This window comes from Perissodus microlepis, chromosome 2, assembly GCF_051167445.1.
Source record: "Perissodus microlepis isolate ML-2025 ecotype Zambia chromosome 2, ASM5116744v1, whole genome shotgun sequence".
Classification (NCBI taxonomy): Eukaryota; Metazoa; Chordata; class Actinopteri; order Cichliformes; family Cichlidae; genus Perissodus; species Perissodus microlepis.
This window is the reverse complement of record NC_140462.1, coordinates 9,306,842-9,329,609: the sequence shown is the minus strand read 5'-3', so window position 1 is coordinate 9,329,609 and position 22,768 is coordinate 9,306,842. Positions and strand designations below refer to the sequence as shown.

The window sequence follows — 22,768 nt, the reverse complement described above, 5'->3', positions numbered from 1 at the left end:
ACAGCATAGAAAGCACTGATGGAGCTGCGGAGGTGGACGGCAGGAGCAGAAGAGAGGCTTAACTTGTTCATCAGCACTCTGATTAGTGATGCTCCTTTACTACCCCACCAGTGGTTACAGTGTGGGACTGACTGATTAAATTATTTGCTATAGATTTCACCTTAACTGCAAAGTGCTGGAAGAGTATGCACATGCTAGTCTGCATTCATGCATAATCAGACAAGAATTACTGTCTGGTACTTTTAGTTCTGCATATAACCTCAAAAAGATCTAAACACAGCTGCCAGGTATTTTTATTATTTTAAAGCAGAAGAAATGATTAGAACTTAAATAAATGTATTTAAACTGCTCCACTGGCTTTAGCTTAACGCAGGGCAGGTTTAATGAATGGTGTGCTGCAGTAACAGTATGTGGTCACAGCTGGAGGGCTGTGTGTAAAACCTGCAGGAGTTGTTGCATTGTCTTCTCTCTAAGACAAAGTAACAGTGGGAACCGTGTGCACCCAAAAAGCTGCAGGCACTTAAGAAACACACCTTTCACACATTCACTTCAATCTTTTGTGTGTTTATTTTTTTCATGGCACTTTATGATAAAAACAGATCATTTTATCATTCAGTGTCACATAAACCAAGGCTACAAAAGAATATAAAAATACAAGTTGGATGTTTGTGGTGTCATTTTTACTATCACATTAGACGAGGGTTGTTTGGTGTGACTGGTATCAGCATTTCTTATGGAAAAAAAGAAAAGCAAAAAAAGCATGATTAAACTGGCTAAAAGACAAATGCATTCGGTAATATCTATCACTCCTAAGCCTGATGCTGCAATATGCAACATATTCATTGTGTTCAGAACCCGCCGCCCCCCTCTAGGGGAGATCCAACTTACAGCAAGTCAAGTCACAATTATAAAAAAAAATTTTAAACTTATATAAGTTATAAAAGATGAACCAGTGGTAAACATGAGACAGTGATGGCTGTGGTCACTTTAAACAAACAAACAAAAACAACGTATTGCACCTTTGACACCTCAATGAGAAGTTGCTCTTGAATTATGAGAAAGAGAAAAATTAGCTAAAAAACAAAACAAAAAACTCTAATTCACACCAACAGCATTCAATGAAAGAATCAGAAAAAGACTGAACTAAAATATAATGAAGACAAATGGAATGCATAAAATACAACAAAACTGTACACAGAGTTAGAAAACATAAAGGCATAGTATCATGGTTTATATCACTGAAACACATCAACAAGTCCTTTTGGTGGATGCAGGATTATATTAATCTGGGTAATGCTGTTTCAGGAAGCTTCATGTAGTGTTGTCTAACAAATATCTGTACATGTCTGTGAGCCTGACAACTGCTCAGGACAAGGCACGGACATGAGGAGGCTGCCCAACGTGCACAACTAACACCAGAATGAAGTGAAAAGTCGGGACATTTAAACGGCAGGCAATTCAAGGTTCAAGAAATTCCAAGTAGCATATCTGAGTTTACACTTCTTCCAGAAAGACATCACAGTTTTCTACAAAGCTGAGAAGACACTATCAGTTCAGTCAAGAGCTGGAACAATGAACAGATTCACTGATGTGTACTTTAAATTATTCCTGACTCCAGCCTGCTTTTCTTTGCCATATATAACTGCAGATTTTCTATATTTAAGTAGAGTTTTTAAAAAAAAGTATGAATACAATTAACATCATTAATGTTTTAAGCTGATTTCAGAAATATCACACAGTTACTCAACCTAAAACCCAAATAGATGATTTGCAGCCCTAATTCAGTCAAAATACAGTAAAAAAAGATCCTGAAAATTGGAGTCGGCAAAGTTACAGTATCACTATGATACCAGCCGGCACTGGGAAGACGGAAGAAATGTGGAACAATTAGAAACAACAGGCTGCAGATACTGGTGTGTCAAACAAGCGACCGTGGGCTTATTCAGCCATGTAGCAGACTATTTCATGCATTCAGTTACTGAGTTGTACACAGTATGGTCCAGTGATGAATAAGGGGAGTATTACAGCCCCCGCAGATGCTAAATTAGCATCCACTTTAAAGCATAAGCACAGAATAATGAAGGAAAGGCTGCTAGCTTCAGCCTTAAAACCTGAGCCTGTTTCTATGAACAGTTACAAAAAAAACCTAACTGACCAACGGTGGATTTCTAAGCTGGCAAAAAACTACATAATATCAAAAATGAATATTTAAAAAAAAAAAGTCATAAATAAAAGCTATGACATGTTTCAATGGCATCATATTCAAGTATAATCTTGTTAAAGTCCCTGATACTTAGTGGTTCATGTAAACATTTGAGTCATTAACACAGACACAGAACCAACAGTTCAGAAGGCAGCAGCAATTCATATGTACAACACACACCAGCGTTGTGTCTCCTTCACCATGCTGGTCCAGTCACATCAGTTTGTCTTTTAATTCTTTGAGTGGTGCTGGAGAAATTAAAACTTTAGCATGACAAAGCCTGCAGCTTTAACAGAGCCACACGTTCACCTGCATGCGTGAGGGCTCAGCCACAAGGCTCGACTTTGGAGGTGAGAGAGAAAAAAAGATGACGAGGGAGGCGGGGATAAAAATACCGCAGGCCTGATCGAGCTGCGGACTTCACCTGCTGTGCACAGAACAATGACGTCTTCGTCCCCTCTGAGGTCTTATGTTGTGAGGAATTCTCAGAGAAGCCCTTCAGCTCATTAGATCAATGTTCAATGACGTGCAGGAGACACAAGTAAAATTTCCACTGACATACACAGTCTCTTTGTGCTCTGCCACGTCAGCAACAAGCCTCCATTTCTTTCATCTCTCTGAAATGGTGGCTTAAAAAACAAAAAACAATATCAGCCAAATTTTCTCTATAACATGTTCAATTTTTGGGATTAGTAATTAAAAAAAAACAAAAAATAAAACGTCAAGCAGCAAGATATGCTTATCACAAATACTTTGTCTTCTGTGCACTTCTAAAATTGGCTCAGCTATCACAACTGAGAACAGGCACTGAATGAGGTGGGTGTTGGATCACACGGCTGCTTTCATCTCATTCACAGTGATGACAGTCTCAAAATAACACAGATTTATAAAGTCAGCTCGGAATATGGGGATAAGAATTTCACAGCGCCCCAGTATTTCATGAGGCAGAGGAGCATTTGTCATGTCAGTGTGATGACTTCCACTGGATCTTTCTTGCTTTTGGACCTCTGTTTGCGTCTGAGGCGTCTCTGTGAGAGGGACGAGGGAGCTGGGCAAGCTGAAGCTGTTGCGGTGGCGACGGAGAGAGAGAGGAGGTCTGTAAGTGGGTGTTTGGGGATTTGGAGGTCTCTATCAGCGGACTCCCATGGGGGTTTGCGTTCCCTCTCCGTCTCCTGGCGTCACCTGTCAAAGCAGCCGGCTGTGAACGTGTGATGAGCCCCTAGGTAGCTCCCACTGTAAGCCATGCTCAGACAATGTCGCGGCTCTCCAGCAAGGGCCATCTGCACAGAAATGGGGCCCTGGAGCGGCAGCCCACGAGTCCCCGGTTGGAGACCTGAGGTTAGGCTTGGGTAGGAGGGGAACGCCCCCGCAGGAGTGATGGAGGCAGCCCCAGCTAGAAGACCCACCCTGTGACTCTGAAGAAAGTCCTGAGACATGTTTACCACAGACCCCAAAGCCTGGGACTCAGCTAGTGCCTGCAGCTGGGACAGGGATGGGGAATGCTGAGAAATGTGTGGAAAGCTATCTGGCTGAAAGAGCAGCTGTGGTGTGGAGGAGGTGGAGGAGGCTGGTCTCTGGATGGCTGACACTGGAGAGAGGTGAGAGGTCTGCGGCTGGGACTGCAGAGAGGAGGGCCGGTGAGGAGGTGTGGATTTGGCTTTATTGGCCTCCTTCACATCGTTGTCATGAGCACTAAAAGGGAAAGGCACATATTTCAGTTGTTATCACACCTCCTGCAAAAGTGAAATAAGTCAAGAAATGTGTGGGTTTGTGCGTCCCTTACAGCAACATCAGCTCAATGCACTGGGTGAGGTGGTCCCATGTGTACCCTGTTAGTAAATGCAAAGCAGTTGTCCAACTTGGAGAAATCTGAAGGCAAATACGAGATGCTGCCACACACGCAGCAGCAACCTGGGATGGCCTGAAACTCAGAAAGGCATGGTCTGTAAAAGAGAAAAAAGATCATCACTCTATGTTCAACACCTGTGTGACACATTAAGTAAAGTACAGTTCACTACCGTCTTTTAAACTCACCCTGCAATGAAACCTCCAGGAAGTAGTGTGTGTATTTCTCCATGAAAGCCTTGGTCTTGGAGAGGGAGGACAGTGGCCAGCCATTGTAGAGGTCGCCCTCCTGCACTGAGGCATGGAGGTAGTAGTCAATAAAGTGGGCGGGTGTGGGCATACACAGATTCCAGCCAAAGGTCTCGAGCAGCAGGAGCTCCATTTTGATCAGATCCTTCTTGTTGAGAACTATGTTTAGGCTGCACATGAACCCCAGAGAGTTCAGCTGCTCCAGTTTGGGGACCCGGTCCTCCTTCTCCTCAAATTTGCCTGCAAAGAAGCAAAGATGTAGTGAGGGTGGCTATAAAACTTTAGTTACACCTTCAGACTTTAGAGCCATAAAGACAAAAAAAATAGAAACATCCAATATTTATTTAACTTATGTAACAGTTTATATATGTATTCAAGGAGGCAACCTCTGTATTGCACTTAGCTTGCAAGTTCTTAAAAATATAAAGCATTACACCAATGCAGAAGACTTTTAGCTATGGTTTTTGTGTTATGGGTAAAGATTTTGAACAAAAACGTCTTTAACGTCTTTAAAAATATATAATAAATTTTGTAGGCTTTAATGGATTTATAAAATATGAACCAACTCATTTAAACGCATTAACTGCACCTCTTGTGGTGACAAAAAAATGCTATTCATAATTAACATCATCTCATGTACTGACAGAAAAGTAAGTAAGAATGGAAAATGTGAACCAGAATGAGTTGCATCTGGAAAAGGGTGATGATGATCTTTGCACAAGAATGTTTATTAATTGTTTTCCCTCTTTTTAACAAGATTACCATCATGTGCAGCAGGTTTACGGTTAGCTCTAAAGCAGTTTATTACCTACTAAGAATTTGCAATTAAGTTGGCTACTCCCGAACATCTGGCCATAGAGCAAAGTGATTATACTAATAAGCCCAGGGAGGCTTACAGTGGACCATAAAAGGACTTTCTATGAAAAACACGGTCAGCTCAATCCTCAGTACTTTTGTCCCTTTGTCTCACTCGCAGACATTAGAGAATCGTCATTTTTGGTGAGCCCCCTCCCTGTCCTAAGACTTCCTGCTTTCCATAGCAACAGCCCTGAGGCCTCTGGGGTCCATGTGACCAATGAAGTGGGGTGTTTCTGCCTTTAATCCAAGGGTCCAACAGGCCTCTTCTCAAACGTTAAGAATGAGGGCGAGGAGGGGTCGGGTTACACTGATACAGACTCCCTTTAAAGCCTGCAACAAACTGCATGCAGCTTTTACTACTAACTTTCAATGGAAGTTGCTGGCTCTCAAAATCAGAGCTCAATTTTTTTTAATACTGCTTCTAATTATTGGGAAGAAATCTTGGACATTTAGCTGTGCAATAAGACACTTTAAATTTAAACTAATGGGTTACGGGATGAAACATAATGTAGCTATAAGCAGTTTTTAAACAAGTATAAGTCCTCCTGTGGACATACAAAAGTGGATTTTAGCAAATAAATTACACCAAAAATATTGTCAATGATTACAACATAATACTCTGCAACAAATGTTTTCATACTGCTTAGACTTGATAAATAGGAACAGATCAAGTTAATACAGTTTAGTCTAATTGAGAAGCATTCAATAAATAAATACATACATAAACACATAAATAAATCAGTACTGTATTATAGACAAAGAAAGAGAGAAAAGGTTTCTAAACTAGATTAAATATTTCTTTGGCCCTGGCAACACGACTGCATGTGATCGTGTTGCCAGGGATCATTTGCAAAAAAAATACAGTTAACCCAATAGCTTAACTATAAGCCAATATTGATCTGATTAATTAATTAATTTTTTAATTTTGAGGACCACCAGACTTGCCACGTTTATTAAAGCATATTTATGTCTAAATGTCCGATTTGCTCTCTCTTGCTTTATTTGTAAGGATAGAATTTACATAATATAATATTGAGAATAAAAATTTATTTGCAGACATTTAAATAATCAAAAATACATATTTTTCCTGCCTGGAGACGAAATGTTACCTCATTATATCACGCTGGTAGGATTAAAATGTTACACTTCAGCTTGGCGAAAATATGCATTAATCCGGAAACAACGAAAACTCTGCAGGAGTAAATCTTCTAATCTAAGACAAGGCCAATGAAACACTGAAAACAGGAGCTTTACTAACCTTTCCCAGCTACAGTTACAAACAGCAACAATTACCTGATACTGTCATTGTCTTCAACAGACCTCATTTTCATATTTGAGCCCATGTCTAGTAGAGCGTCTTGAGTGTCTTCCTACAAGTGTAAATTTTATCACCTATGCTGCAAACCACCATTAAGCAGGGGAAGGAAGAGAGGGGGAATGGGACTGGCAGGCCAACATGCAGGGATGTGGGGGTGAGACAGTAATTAGTAGAGAAGCAGTAATCGTGTCTATCAGGCAGAACAGGAAGCACAAAGAAACAGTGCTGTTTTACAACCACTCAGATTCAGTCCATGGCTCAGTCCACACTTGTCCCATTCTCTCACCCTCATATCCTTTGGATCAGGTCCCCGTCTGCTCCTAGACTGCTATGTCCACACAGACACTGCCATAAAAAGGCATCACTGCCCCCCTATCCCCACATAACCTCAGTCTCTTTGATCCTAAGACACACAAGTCAAGCTCCTTATTGTGTTCTGTGCTTATTCCTTTGGTTTACAACAATGAGTGACCAAAAATAATCTTCAGTCAAACCTGCCAAACCATAACAAGAGTTTAAACCAGAAACAGGTTTAAGTTAATATCATGGAGATTACAGTGTGTCATTTCAATAAGTGAACACATCATCAAAAAACACAGGACGGTGAATAAATTCACTTTATTCACCCACCCACTCCTCTCCTGCAGTCTGACAGCATCTGAATATAGCAACTTAATGTCTGAAAGGCCATCCTCGTCATTTACACTTCATATTCAACAAGTCTGAACTACATGCAATCACACTAACAGATAGGCATGATCAAGATTAGCACATTTCATGCTTCTCTGCGTGCCTCAGCTCACTAGAGAATAACCCTTAACAGCCATAACATATACATAATAAGAGTGTCTCTCACCAACTCGGTTTCTGATTTGCAATAAGATTAAGACATTCTTGTATGATGCATTGCTGCCATTCCCAGTACACGAGAGCATGTTTCAAGAGGCTGTGTGAGGAAGGGTTCGACTGTCTAAGCTAAACACATACTGTGATACTGTGCTTAGTGGCGATGACAGAGTCCTCCTCTTGAACAAAAAAGTTTAATTATACTTCACTAGATTTGACACACACTTGCAGCAGCAAGTCTTATTCATGTGTGGCGAATACAGTGTAACATAGCTCTCTCTCCATCACAGACATGGGTGGGTCTGAGGAATCTTGTTCTGAATGACAGAAAGCCTTCACCATAACAGACAGATGAAATCAGAAAGCATACAACTAAGAGTACAAGTAGCTCCTGGTTCTATTAATTCTGAAGCACAATAAATCAGACCAGTTACCATTTGGAAATGTTATCTAAAAGAGCACTAAAAATGTAACTATACATTATCCAGCCATCTATTCATAGTTTTTTCTGATTAACTAGCTTTAATTAAGTTAAATAGTGAAAAATAGCCAATGGGTTCCTCAAAATTTAAAGATGATGTTCCCAAATTTCACATTTTTATCCAAACAGCAATCAAAAATGAAAACATATATAATTTCCTCTAACAGAAGGCTTAAGTCATTTTCACACATACAGTGCAGCCAGGAACTATTTTTGAGATTACCAGGTGGAGCAGTGGTGGATCGGACATCATAGCTTTTTGTTCCTCCTACAACGGCACCTAAAATCTTACACTGCTTTCCAGGAGCCAATGGACAAGATGAACTACCGTAAGAAAATTACTTTAGACTAATTTGAGACATTTTTCTTCAAATACTATTTAAATCGTTGATTACTTACCTAAACTGTTGTTATATAAAATTGTTGTTAAATGATAAATATCCAGAGCTAAATAGCATTATAGAGTCATTTCCATCTGTTTTAAAAAATTAAAAACAAAATCAAATGTGCAAAACAGTATATAGCAGTACACTGTTAAATCCACAAGTGTACACAAACCAGTACTAATGATACATACAATCATACAAGTACTAATCACAGTGTTTGGCTTTGTAAATTGTATCATATCTACTCACTGCTATTTTATTGGGATAACAGTGTGCCGTTTCACTGTTGCCAGTATGAAAGAGATGGTGCATTCCTCTCCTGTGAGTTCAGCTCACCTGGAATGCAGACAGCTACATGATTGTATCTCAAGTCAGTAAGGAGTATAGAGTGACACTCCAAGGGTTTTATTTAAAAGCTTTCTTTTTCATCTAAACCATGTACTTCTCCATACAGAGCAACTACAAGACACCTATTATTTCTCACAGAACACACTGGTGATAATAATGAGAAAATGTGGAGCAAGTTGTTGAAAATATTCAGACTTAATGATGTGTGTCACAGGTTAAGGTTAGGAAGAGGTAAGACCAGGATGCAAGGCTTCCTCCCAGGTGTGTCATTTAGGGAAAGTGGGAGTTGGGGGTGGAGATGGAAAGCAGTTTAGAGTGATAGGGGCTGTTAGAAAACCTGATAGTTGTACTCTCACATACACAGGACTCATTTTCTGTTTCACTCCATTTTGCTGACAATGTGCAACTCTACCAGTTTTTGATCAGCCTTCAAACTTTCTTCACCTGGTAGTTCTCCACCACATCTAAAACTATTAAAGCATCTTTCCAGATTTCTTGGTGAAAATCTAAATATATATTTGAAAAAGGACACATTAAACCAGAAGCCATGAATGACAAAAAGAAGACTTTATACACAACAAAGCTTCAGATAAATCGACCAACAGCCCTGTGGTACATGTGAATGACTTCCCAAACAGGATTTCTTACTGCTATCAATTAATGCTGATAATCTCACATAAATAAAGCTCACCCTGCTTTCTCTCTTCAACTTGACAGCCATGAAGGAATTTCCCCTGTTCTTTAAACACAATGTATTTGTCGGTTCATCTTTCATTGGCAGGGAAAATTTGGTCACAGCTCCATCACAGAACCTCTGTGTTGACACCCCAGGTTCTTCCAGCTCTTACAATGTAGGCCTGGGCCGACCCTTGACCCCTGATGCTGAATGGTTGGGTGAGCGGGGAGAAACTGAGAAGACTCAGTCCTATCTATCTATATATCTGTGTGTGTGTGTGTGTGTGTGTGTGTGTGTGTGTGTGTGTGTGTGTGTGTGTGTGTGTGTGTGTATTCAGAGACTGACTGTGTGAAATGCCATGCAGTATGTGTGGTGACACAGGTAGTTCGTGGGGAAACAGAGTTTCAGGCATTGTACAACAACACACAAAATTCGACTAAATATTGACATTTGCCTGCAGTTGGGGGTTATAATTACAAAAAAGATCTCACACAAAAAGATGAACTGCCACATCTGTTTACGGATATTTTTAATAACATTTTCAAGCAAACTTGTGGATCCCACACTTCTTTATTATGAACACATGTCAACCGTTCAATCAGAATCACAGATTTGGACAGAGAGGGAAGTGAGTCCCCTATTAATCAACATTTTAGGGTACCCCACCGAGTGGTTCAGTTCTAACATGTCCCATTTTGCAGGCTACCACCTCTCCCTCCCTTTCTACCCTGTTTAACATCAGCAGTCAACCTGCCTTTGAAGTACCGCTCCACTCATTTCCCAACCCCCTCAGGGATGTGGGAGTGCTTTTTACTGGCTATCCTGTCCCAGGACTGGCTCTCTCTGCCCGACCCTGACAAGGTGAGAGAACGAGAAGGAAACAGAGCCAGCAGCAGCAGAAGGTAAAGGGACATTACCAGAACAAGCCAGTTTTATGTCTGTGTGTTGGTGGTAGTAGTGGCGGCCTTTTAATGGCAAACTCTGAAATGGATCAGACATGAATGTGGATTTTAATGAGGTGACCACAAGAAAGGACTCAGTGGGTTTATCACAAGGTTGCCACAGCAACCATGTCCTCTTTTAGTGACATTAGCTTACGGCAAATCTCTACCATACACACACACAAACACACGCCTGCACACACAAGAGCCTGCACACACAACAACCTCCACCCCTTGGAGTGTGCTCCCCTCCCCCTCTATGGGAAGGGTCTGGCTGGCTGGCTGGCCTGCTTGCATTGACTGGCTTTTGTTTGAGGCCTGACTCGGAGAGCATATGGCAGGTGCCCCTCGGCACACAGTTCCTCCCCACCCCCGGGCTCCGACGCCTATGTAAGTGCACGCTGTAGTCTCTTTAGTTGTGTCGTTTCACAGGATGCTCTTTTCTTGTAGAATCAGAATCAGAAGACTTTATTTATCCCCAAGGGGCAATTAACAAACAACAGAGCAGCTAACGTTGAAGATAAGGACAATAAGAACAGGCAATAAGAGTTGTAGGGCTCATGGAACAAAACATATGAAAACCACCTTCAGCGAGAGCTTGTAACTGAGTTTCACTCAGGAGCGTTCACCTGTCCTGATCAGAAAAAAAATGTCAACAAGACTGATGTATCACTGCAGGACTTCAACACAACAGATACTTAATTCTGAAGGAATATATTGGCTTTCTTCTCAAAATAAAAATCACCAGTCAATAAACCTCATTTCCACTTACTCGGTTTATAAAAAAACTGACCATAACCGTACTACCACAAATGAAGAGGAGCTCATCCTTGCGCAAACATAAGCACTCACAAGTTCCCACAAAAAACACAGATATAATGGAGAAACAGGATTAGGCAGTGACTGCTGAGAAGTATGAAAGAGGTACTGATTAATTAACAGAGTTTGAAAGCCAGGAGAGTTTAAAGAAAGACAATGTATGTGCCTGTCAAAGCCAGTCAGTGAGACCTGGGGAGGTTGTTCAATAACTAGGCCAGATTCCAAGGCACAGATGAAAACCCAAGACAACTTTGATTGAAATGCACTTTCAAGCCCTCATCAATCATGACAGAGACTCCCTCAAGTCCTGGAGGAGTGAGAACAGAGAGGAGAGCAAGAGAAAGCCTTAGTATCTGAAAGCCACAATCAAAAGATTTTTTTTTTTAATTGATTAATTATTAGTGATTAGAAGGATAACCTCTTTCCAGGTTGAGTTGATAATAATTATATCACTAAATTAACAAACTCACAAAGCTATTCTTGGATTCTCAGGAGATTGATTTAAAAAAAAAAAAAAAAAACCTCTTTCAAGTCTTATATTCAAATTTATCACACCACAGAGACTTCTGATTGCAAAAGCGGCATGTATGCGACTCCACACACACACACACACACACACACGCAAACACACACTCTAACTGAGCCCTCCCAAGTGAACGGGCCCCGTTCCAGACTCTTACTCTGACAGCATCATTAGTCTAATTACCCATGATGCCAAGGGCTACATTAACGTACAGAAATCCTCACAGTCTGTTAATCACCAGACAGGCATACAGACACTAATAACTACCACACAACCTACACCCTGAATCTGCACTAGGGGGGAGGGGGGAGGTTGATTAACACACCTGCTTTACACAAAGAAACATTTTTTGACTTCAGAGCAGAAAAGCAAATTGTTACTAATCAAACTAAACCACTACTTCACTCACTTTTACAGAAACAAAGACAACTTGAAAATCGATGCAACTACAACCAAAGCATTCACATCTGTGCACACTGATGCATTTTTAATAAGTTTGGAAGAACAAAGGAGTTCTGTGACAAAGATGGAAAACATCAGTCTATTAGCAGGCTCAAATCACAGCTGGATTTGGTCTTTGTAAGTGTTTGCTGACAATAAGAAAGCACACAATATCTCCATATTTTCTCTGCTGATCACAACGGAAAATTGCCATTAGAGAGTGAACAACTAATGGTAGTAAATTAGATTTGTATTGGGATGTTGGGTAAGCTGGAATTTGCAATCAATTAAATGAGTTTTGTTTTTGTTTTTTAAACAAAATGTTTTGCAGCTTTAATTAGAGGACATTTTAACCTCAGAAAGTGCAACACTAGTTCATCTCAGGCTCAAACTGAAGTAGCCACTCAGATCATATTACAACAAGGATCAAAGACAGAGATAAAGTTCTGCAGGCATGAGCATAATCCCAACGGTTTCTCAAAAACAGTGGAACCATCATGCTGTCACATTGGAAACCTGGTTTTATCTTAAACCAACACAGTGAACAGTAAACTGTCAATACGGTTCAGTTAGAAGGTGGAGCTGGAAGGGGAAAAAGCATCTCTAGAGTGTAACTCAAAATAGCTTAGTTGCAGGAAGTGTTTCACCTTGTGCCATCTGTGCACAAACCACAGTCAAAGCATTTCTTTTAGCACAACAGACTCACAGTGCAACCATTGTGTAGTTACAAGATGAAATATAACACTTTTTAAGATGAAAACGTAAACCTTAACCTCAGTAAAGGTTCCTGTCAGATTAAAGCTTAAGAAAACCATTTAGAACATCAATTAAAACTTTCATCTAAAAAAAAGAGTTTTAAGAAAGAAAATCAACTTCTTAACATGTTCATATGGTCCTTTTTATGTTAGAAGACACGAGCCATAAAGCACCACGACCAAGCGTTTCTTTTTACATTTACTGCTCTAGAACACAGAGTATCAAAAAACACAGATCCAAACAGCCATGGCTTCATAAATAAACTAATTCCAATCAACTTGAAGAGTGGGGCTAACTTGTGAAAGATAGAGAAACCTTGTTCTCCAACACTAACAGCAGCCCATTTATTACCTGTGTGATAACACGTTCAGCTATCAAGAGGTGTGAAATTACCTCTAATCCATTTAAAAGCATGATGGGATTATTTTGAGATTACTTGTAGGGATTTTATCAAGGAAAATATTTTTTTAAATGCCTGGAATATAGAAAAAGCATGGGGCAAGTTTTGAGAAAATAAAAAGCTGATTCTGAACTTACTAGCTAGCAGCAGACAGGACAGAGCAATGACGTAGAGCTGCCTGACAGCCACGTCATAGTGGTCCATGAACAAGTCCAGCAGGTAGACTGCCAAGTGACGTGCTGTAGGACATAGCTGGTAGCGATTACTCAGGATGGCCAACAAGTCTGCAAAGTACCGTCGCATGCCAATCTGGGGAGAATGGGCCCGGTAGGCTGGCAACTTCAGCTCCTGAAGAGAGAAAAGATAACAGGGATGTTAACGACGGGGTGTAAGAGGAACAGGGTGGGCAGGAAGCAGTGATGAAAAAGCGTGGGGGTCGAAAAGAATATGCATAATAATGGTGAGCCATGCTGACTAGATTCACTACTGTCAGGAGAGTGGTGGGTATGATACTCATATTAAGAAAGGAAATTATTTTTATACCAAAAACTCTTGATTATGATTCAACCCTGGATCAGTTTAATTTAATTCACCATTGCAGCAGAAAACTGGAGCTAATCTGGGTCATTGCAGGGGTCTCTGAACAAAGGGGTGAGGGTTTGTGTGTGATGAGTTGTGTATGTGGTATGGGGAGGGAAGGGGAGGGCCTCCAGTGGAGGTTGAGTGGTAGATAGGATTAGGTTTCACCCCTAGCCCATCTCCTATTCATGTTCAATTAGCTGCATGTGTTTCAAAGTGGAATGAAGACACTTGGGGGCATTTGCATTGAATCAGCATTGGGTATCTTCCCAATCAGCTACAGAAAACTGGAGAGAGACCAAGTTTCTAGTTTCAAAATCTGCCTCAGAGTAAGAAATAGGAGACATTTGGAACTGCACATACACAGAACAGCTATTCCCCCTGAATTCATGATACTAATACTCGAATATGTTTTTATGTTTTTTTGGATGCATAAAAACAAGGGCTTTGGGATTTGATAAGAGATCAAGGATTGGCAGATTAATCTCGCCAGCAAGGAGTCCTTAAAATAAAGGAAAAATGTCCACATTATGTCGGGACTGCTGTTCAAGAATATCCCACAGCTTAGGTTGGATGAAATCGTCCAATCTGACTAGTAATCAGTTGTTATATATCCACAAACCGCTGCCTTCCATTCTTGTTTATCATTCTTCCATTAAAATAAATCACAAATTGGAGGGCAGCAACTAAAAAACCTGGCAGATCAGCCAATATTAGTATCAACCATTTCTCTGAAATGCACTGATGGAAATGTGTACTATTATAGCCGACACGCTGCACATAAATGATTTGCTGTGAATGCAAAACTAAAAAAAAAAAAAGTCTTCAGACTGGCACTTCAGTGGAATTCAAAAATAAGCAGTACCCCCTACCAAATCAACATAGCAACACCAACCCCCGGTGCCATGACCTATCATATCAGCCAGTCCTCCCCAAACTCTGCTCCATCTGTCTGTCTCGGGGTACAAGGGCAGCAGGAGAATGGGGGTGGATGTGAAAAGAGGGGAGGGCTGCTGGAGTCTGCAGGGCTCTGGGGGGGTCTGCGAGGAGTGCAGAGGAGCCTTTGTGGGGGATCCGCACCATAATTAAGGATTCCACAGCTGCCTACTGATTTGCATGTCTGATAATTTGCCACATGCTACACACCACCGCTATCTCCCACATCAGGGCATTATCGCTGCAGCACACATCATTAAGGCTGGATGAGACTGTGGGGGTAAAGGCGCCATGCAGGAAATGTGAAGACCGCGTGAGGGCCTTTTTACGCACTGTTCTGACACTGACTCACCAATCTTTTCCATTACAGGTTTATGGAAATTTACTGTTTCTGAAGACATAAAACAACCAAGCAACTGACAATTATTTTATTTTGGGGGAAAAAAAAAAGATTTACTCTAGATTTTAAATGAGTTGTTCTGTTTAGAGAAATGTCAGCTTTCAAGTCATCTAAAAGCAGCATTCTTTTTTCATCTGGCATGGTTAATGATCCATAAGTTAAACAGTCATTTCAGCATAAAAACAGTTTAGTCTTGAGAACAAAATCTGAAATCTTGAGGTCTGTTCAAATTCAAATGAAAGTCTTATGGTCATTTATTACATGTAATCGGGGGATAACAGTGTACCCATGCTTCAATTTGCATTATCTGGTTTAATCCTCTTTATTGTACTATTATTACTTAACTTGATTCTTATCTATTTTTACTACTTAAAATTTTGATTTTCTATGATCTATTGGCTTTCCTATATATCTTTTATTCCCAATATGGCCTAGGTAAAGGAATGATTGTAAAGAAATTCCCAATTTTCTTTGAAACAACTGTAGTGTGTTTCTACATGAAGACATCTAGTGGTATCTGCGACCTTGTGTAGATGACCAAGACTCCTGTGAATTTGGGTAAAAGATTAAAGTCCATGGCAAGAAAAAAAATGTATAAAAAAAAAAAACACTACAACCGTCTACAAATCAGTCGCCTGATCAAAATAATTTAGAAACTGAGAAAAACCTGATTTGAAACTGTCTAACTCACTGCAGTACAACACAGGCAGGATTGCACGGCATCCACCAGGTATTTCTGTATTGTAACTTTACATCATTTAGTGCTTCATATCATACTGTTGTTAAAACAGTTGCTTTAGTTTTGACTAGAAACACTTGAGACGGACAGCATGTCTCTCATTGTCACAGATGAGAAAAGAGTGGGTGTGTTGTTTTGTTTCCAGCTCTGCATAGAGACTTTCAGTGTAATTGACAGCTCGCTCTGAGTCAGACACTGTCCAGCATGCATAAACTGATTCAAATGCTATGTAAGCGTGTGACTCATTCCATGCAGCTCACAACCACCCGATACGCTACACTCCTCATTCTACACACATTCTTGCGATTTGTAGCACATTTAAGATACCTGATCTTCTAAACCTGAGCTCCATCACTATGAAGATGAAAATGCCAGCAAAGTGACAGATGTCTCCATTAAAGTGACACATGGGGAAGAAATATGATCACGCTCTGAGGTTAATTAAGATGTTCTCAATTAATGAGCCTTAAATCCTCCATGTAATCTAATTTAGACTATGTTTAAATAGACAGCAGGACCGGGTAATTATATTTTCCTCGCAACATTACATCTTGTTGTGGAATATCAATACAGCTCAGGGTCTGATTCAAATGCGTGCCACAACTGCTCAAAAAAAGAAAAATTACTTTTAACATTTTCTTCTGAAAATCAATAGTAATCACTTGGTCTTTAGAACAAGGCAAAGGGTGCAATTAAAAAACTAAAACTAAACACTTATAATCCATTTGAGTAACAATTTTTGGCAAAGCTGCAGTTGAGAGTTTAACATCAGTGTTTGTTGACTCACTGTTAATCACTTTAATTCACGGATTTGATTAGGCAGAAGTAAAACTGCCAATGTTTGCTGGCGTTTTTCTAGACTTCCTCTGAGCTGGTGATAAAGATAAGCACTGCACTGCAGTGTGTAGCAAGTTTTTTTATTTATTTTTTTAAATTCACAGACACTGTTGATTTTGGTCTCACTGTTTGAAAATGTCAGCTGCAAAAGCCTAGTGCTGTGAGGAGAGGTGGGGGGTTACTGTTTTTAAAGGTGAATTTAAGTTATCCTAAGCACAAGCAGTCAGAAGAAGGTCGGCAAAATAAAACTTCCTGTTAAAACAGAGCTTAGTTCAGACATACTCACCTTAATGCGGAGGGACTGATGGATATCTGCAGCTAACTGATCCTTCCACCATTCCAGCTCCCTCTCCATCTTTCCTAGTTTTACCTGCTGAAAGCAAAATCAGACAAAGTTCAGGTACTTGAAGAAAGAAGCAAGGCCAAGCCAGTATAACCACCACACTGAAAGTGTTGAGACTATTTTTACCACATGAGAGGAAAGAAGGTAAAGCTGAATTTAAGTCTTTCTACAACTGTTCTCTTTAATTTAAAATGTAGGATTAGTAAGCTAGCTGTTTTGTTCTCGTTGACAGTAAAAAATAAATAAATAAATACCCTTTCGAGGAATGCGTTTTTGATAAAGTTTTTAAACACCTTTATCTCGCTGCACAGGTCTATTTCCCCGCATAGGCCATTTTCTGTGTTCGGAAACCTAATGGCTCGGTTAAATGCCCCCTTCGACCATGCTGTAGGTCAGTCTCATCAAAGCAGCCTTCCATAAAATCTCATTTTTTTAACGTGGTTGTTCGTCGCGACGGCAAATCACCAACCAGTCCTACATTTCAGTTATGACTGAAGGCGATTCTGCACCACGAGACAAACAGACGGGCTTTAAGTTAACTGTGCCCACCAGGCTCAGAAATACTGAGCTCATCACAAACTCAGCTTATTTTTCCGGCAATCAGCAACAAAGAAAACTTTTTCTTTCTTTTTTTAGTCTTGGTAGTTATCGCCTGTTTCACTCACCGCTCCGTCGGGAATGCCCCCCAGACCCCTTTGTCTCAGTCCGACATCCTGAACGACAGAACTCCTCTACGGCTCAACTTTGAGTAAGACCTCTTTTTGTCGGCGAAAAAACAAAGTTAATAACACAAAACAGAGTAGGTGCCACCGTTAAATCCCACCGACAGGCCTTCGGGTTCCCCGTTTCCCCCAAACTGTTCACACTTTTCCGAGAGAAACCGCTGAGCCGTTTTCTCTCCGGTGGCTTCGCTGTTAACAAAGTAGCCTCTTCGGCTCAGCCAGCTGCTACTGTTGGTCTACAGAGCTCGTGCGCTAGACGTGAGGTTCCTCCCCTAGCCTGGGAATTGTAGTCTTTAAAGGTCACCGCTAGAACTACAAACGGCCACAGTTCAGCAAAGGATCTCATTTCATTTATTTAATATACAAAATGTTAACGAATGCATATTATATTATATTATATTATATTATACATTTACCTATCTTTTAAGACAGAAATCCCAGACAGTATTCCCTTTGAGCAAGAATTCCAGTGATTTTGGAAGTGCTGTTATTGAAGTTGTCTATTTAAATGCTATCAAGTGTGAGAGCTAACTGTACAGTGCAGTGAAGAAGTATCTGACCCCTCTTTCTTTCTTTCTTTCTTTCTTTCTTTCTTTCTTTCTTTCTTAATGATCTGAAACATGTAAATATGACAAATATAAAACAATAAGAAATACAGAAATTTGCAAATAATTGTCACAGCACTGTATCCCTGACTCTAAGCTTTTCCCCTGTATCAGTACCAATAAAACACAACAATACACACAGGCTTCAACAGCCTTTATAAACTGTTTATCTGGCACAAGATTTATGCTAACAATTATCTTAAACTGCAAGATATAAAGAGCTTGTGTGTGCTTCTTAAAAACACTGGTTGAATGCTTTGGGCTAAATGATCCCCAAGTAAATGCTGGAACCCGGGGAACCACAAAAGCAGTGAAGCAGATACTGTGCTTTCAGTATGGTATCTGTTTGAATTAGTTTAGGGGAAGGAATAGGATAGGGTCTAGCTGAGGAATTGCTTCAGTATATTTGTTTGATAATGACAACAGCCGTACGAAGTTAGATATCACACTGACATTCGTTAAGTGCAAACCTGTGTGAGTCCATTTTGCTAAACATCACTCTTGGCTGACTTTGGGGGATTTAAACTCAGCATCTCTGCATGGGAACATGAGGCTCTATAGTGGTGCATTGGGTTACCTACTGAGCCACTGACAGAGATGAGAGTAAAGCATCATATTTTCACATTTTTGTTGAAGGAAAGTGTTTGATTCAAGTATAACACTTTTTAGAAGTGATTCGGTTATTTTTAGCTAGAGCCATCTAAGTAGGAGAATATACAGCATGCTTCCATGCTCCAAACAAAAAGGAAGATTTTGCAAACATAAGAACAGGGGAGCTGAGCCTGTATATAAATAAAATGCTGCTTTCTTCCTGTTTACTTAAGAAAGCTGTTATCTGAGTGTTTGTAGCAGAAGCTGTGCCTGCATGAAGCATACTGCAAAAGATTTGACTCCAAATAGCTATTAACACTTTACATTAAGACTGGGTAAATTGTTTAAATTAGCTCTACACTGACTAACTATTCTAAAATGAAGTTTTCAGGTTTGCCATTGATGCATTCATACTTTTACATAAGCACAAGTTTAAATGCAGAATTGCATTTCTTCCCTGAAGTATCGTGGGTTATGGTTAGTTTAGTTAAGTAACACATTAGATCAAGTGTGATTAATTGCTTCCATGTGTGATGTGAATACCCACAGATGACTTTTGAGTATAAAACCCCAGTTAAAAATCCCCCTGTGGTCCATGAAATGGTGATGAACGGCCTCTAAAAGTAAAGAAACACAGGAGGTGCAGCATGTTCTTGTGTTTCTCCAATCCTTTGTCTCCTTAATGTAGTCTGTCATTGTCCTGTATTTGGTAACACTTTACAGTATGGCCCACGACTAATTAAATGGAATTGCGGTGGAATGTAGTTTATTTGAAATTACAATGTAATTATATTTACCTACAAATACTTGAAGTGAGGTACACTGGCATAAGGGGGCAAAAGTGTTTTGGGGTTTTTTTTACAGAAAACAAAGAAGTATTTATACTGTAAATACATTTAATTCATGTACAAGTAATTTTAAATAATGCGTAACTTAAATTCACTCTATAATACGGCCAACAACCCAAAAAGCACAATGTACTTATAATTTAAGATGGCACAATTACCAGGAAAGTATGTAGTACTTAAAATTGTTTATGCAGTATTTAAATTTACTCACAGTATCATTTTTGTCTCCTTTCCTGTAAAATACCCAGAAGTTTGACACTACTTAAAATGACTTAAAATGTCACTATTTCTTCTCTCCTGTAAGTTACATGAAGTTGTGTATTACTTAAATTACTCATGTGCTACATAAAATTGTATACATGCAAATACAAATACATATAAATACATGCAAATTATTCTAATGTATCTACCTTTAAGTATTTTTAGGAAAATTACATTATAATTTAAAACAAAATACCTTAAAATTTGATTTAATTGCAGGAGGATTATGCCCTTAATCACAGATTGTATTATAAAGTGTTAACCTGAATCCTATTACAGTTTTTCTCAGTCGCTTTGGTGCGTTCCTCAGAACACCATTAACATTTGCACAGCAGTTAGTGCATTTCCCAAAACAATTAGTGCAAACTGCAAAACCTAGTGGATAGCCTGCAAAAGCACGTCACATGCACAGAATTGATTATCCATACCTCAAAAGCAAGTATCCATGTCAATGAAACTGTCAGTGCCATCAAAATGAAAAGTCTTGACACCATCTTTATGAACAAGATAGTCAAATGGCATTGTCATGTTTCCACTATGACAGTTTATAATTTCAGTGTTTCCCATTGCAAAAACAATTGGTGACACCTGAAAATGCTGACGACAGCACTATGGCCTACCTGTACAGCCATCTGAAATGTGCAGTAAAGTCACTGTAGATGTTATGGGAGTCTTGGGAGTAACTGAGACACTGAATACGTACGTTTCACATTTCCATTGTGTAGAAGTGTTTGTAATCCTACAGAATTGTGCAAAAGAAAAATATGCTACAGTCACTTGTTCACTGTAGAATACATGTAAACATAAAATCACCCATTTGGTAGAGCTGTGCACTAATGTGAACAATAAACAGCACATGTAACAGTACAGTAAATCATTCTGGCACATCCAGACGTTCCTGTCTGTCTGGCCACATATTTTCATCTACATCACAACAGATGTTATCCCTCGCAATGCAGCGAGGAAAGTATCTCCTGGAGTGGCGAATCCATCCTCTGCAGGACCCTGCTGTGATGTCGTCACATGCTGCATCCATGGCTGCTAGCAGGGCCATTTGCTCATGTGGATGCCGGTCATAAACTTTCCACCTCCAGGCAGAGAAAAACTCCTCTATTGGATTAAGGAATGGGGAATATGGAGGGAGATATTCAACCAGAAGTCTGTCATGTGCTGCAAACCACTCTCTGACCTGATGGGAGTGGTGAAAACGGACATTATCCCAGACAACAACATACTTGCTGAGTTGGCCTCCACCTCTCTCATTCTCAGGGACTAGGTCCCTGTAAAGAGTGTCTAAAAATGTCAGGAGATGTTGGGTATTGTATGGACCAAGAAGGGGGATATGGGTGAGGATGCCATTGTCTGAGATGGCTGCACACATGGTAATATTCCCTCCGCGCTGACCAGGGACTTCAGTGGTTGCCCTCTGTCCAATGCGATTTCTTCCACGCCTTCTGCCTTTGGCCAGATTGAAACCTGCCTCATCAACATATATGAATGTGTGCAGTGTTTCCCTGGCTTCCAGCTCCAGTACACGCTTTAGAGAGAGACAGAAATGCAATGTTACAATATGCCTGTGTACAGTAACAAACAGTAATGCATGCATTTGGTTAAACACATTGTAGAGTATGTGCTGTGGAATTGCAAGTGTACTGCATGAAACTACGAAGTACTGTAAAACAGTTTGCAGTGCAGAACATAGAAGACCAGCTTTACCTGCACATACTGGTGACGGATCTCCTTCACCCTGTCACTGTTTCGTTCAAATGGCACCTTATACAATTGCTTCATGTGGATTTCATTTTTCTTGAGTACACTGTCAATTGTTGAAATTGAAACAGATTCAATATTGCCAAATACCGTGTGATTCTCTATGACAGCGCTTTGTATTTCTCTCAGCTTTATTGCATTGTTTGCAATGACCATTGCACAAATGGCTTCTTCTTGCTGTGGGGTAAAAAGGGGCCCTCTTCCGCCTCCGCGAGGTTGTCTTACAATCCTATGTGGTGCAGAGTGAACTTTTTGTGAAATTGCAAATACAGTACAGTAACATGTGATGTGTCTGAGATGGCACAGTACAGTACAGTGTATTACTGTTTGCATACCTGTTTTCCCTACGGAATGTTTGGATGATTGAACTGACAGTAGTTCTTCCAATATTGGGTTGCACCCTTCGACCAGCCTCCTCCATGGTGAGGCCGTGATTGACAACATGGTCCACAATTGTAGCCCTTATTTCATTAGGAATCCGCCTATATCTGCCTCTTCTCCCTCTTCCCCTTCCCCTTCCTCCCCGCATCCTCACCCCTCTTCCACGGTGCTGACCTTCCATTTTGTGTCACAGAAGTGTAGAAATGGTACACACTAGCTCCTGCGCAGTTTATATATGCTTGCCAATTGGGGATTCACAGGATTCATCCATAATTGACAGTGAACAAGTTGTTTGTCATTGGTTACAACTAAACTTTCACACGCCTCCTCATGAGTGACAGCTGTGATTCACCTGAGATCAATTGTTCAATGTCGGAGACATTTCCAGGAAAAATGATACAGAAAGGTATAGGATTTGCTTGACAGATGGCCAATATTTGGCATGTGATAACTAGTTCAACAATTTTGTGTGTGATGACTCAAGCAATGGATGTATGACTATTAGTTTTATTGGGAACGACTATTCAGCATCCATAGGTATGATTACTTTTGACTGACATGACATAAGCAAATGGAAATGTCAGAAAGCAGCAGGGAAATGTATGGAAGCAAGTGATTCATGTCCAAAATCATTTGCAGTTTGTTCAGAGAGAGGAGAAATTGCTA

The 22,768-nt window shown here is 40.1% G+C and overlaps 1 protein-coding gene across 2 annotated transcripts; it reads right to left on the bottom strand.

Moving 5' to 3' along the window:
* Positions 1-548: 548 nt before the first annotated feature.
* On the bottom strand, positions 549-17,863 carry ccnjl (cyclin J-like). 2 transcript variants are annotated; one of them, XM_084944337.1, is made up of 6 exons: positions 17,590-17,863; positions 16,868-16,954; positions 13,228-13,438; positions 4,238-4,537; positions 3,987-4,146; positions 549-3,895 (listed from the first exon to the last, which is right to left on the bottom strand). In XM_084944337.1, the coding sequence occupies exons 2-6, from the start codon at positions 16,934-16,936 to the stop codon at positions 3,382-3,384; spliced, it is 1,254 nt and encodes a 417-aa protein (XP_084800463.1). In that variant the 5' UTR covers positions 16,937-16,954; positions 17,590-17,863; the 3' UTR covers positions 549-3,381. The 2 variants fall into 2 exon arrangements, with proteins under 2 accessions (XP_084800463.1, XP_084800468.1); XM_084944342.1 differs by having other exon boundaries at positions 16,868-16,951.
* Between the last annotated feature and the right edge of the window lie 4,905 nt (positions 17,864-22,768).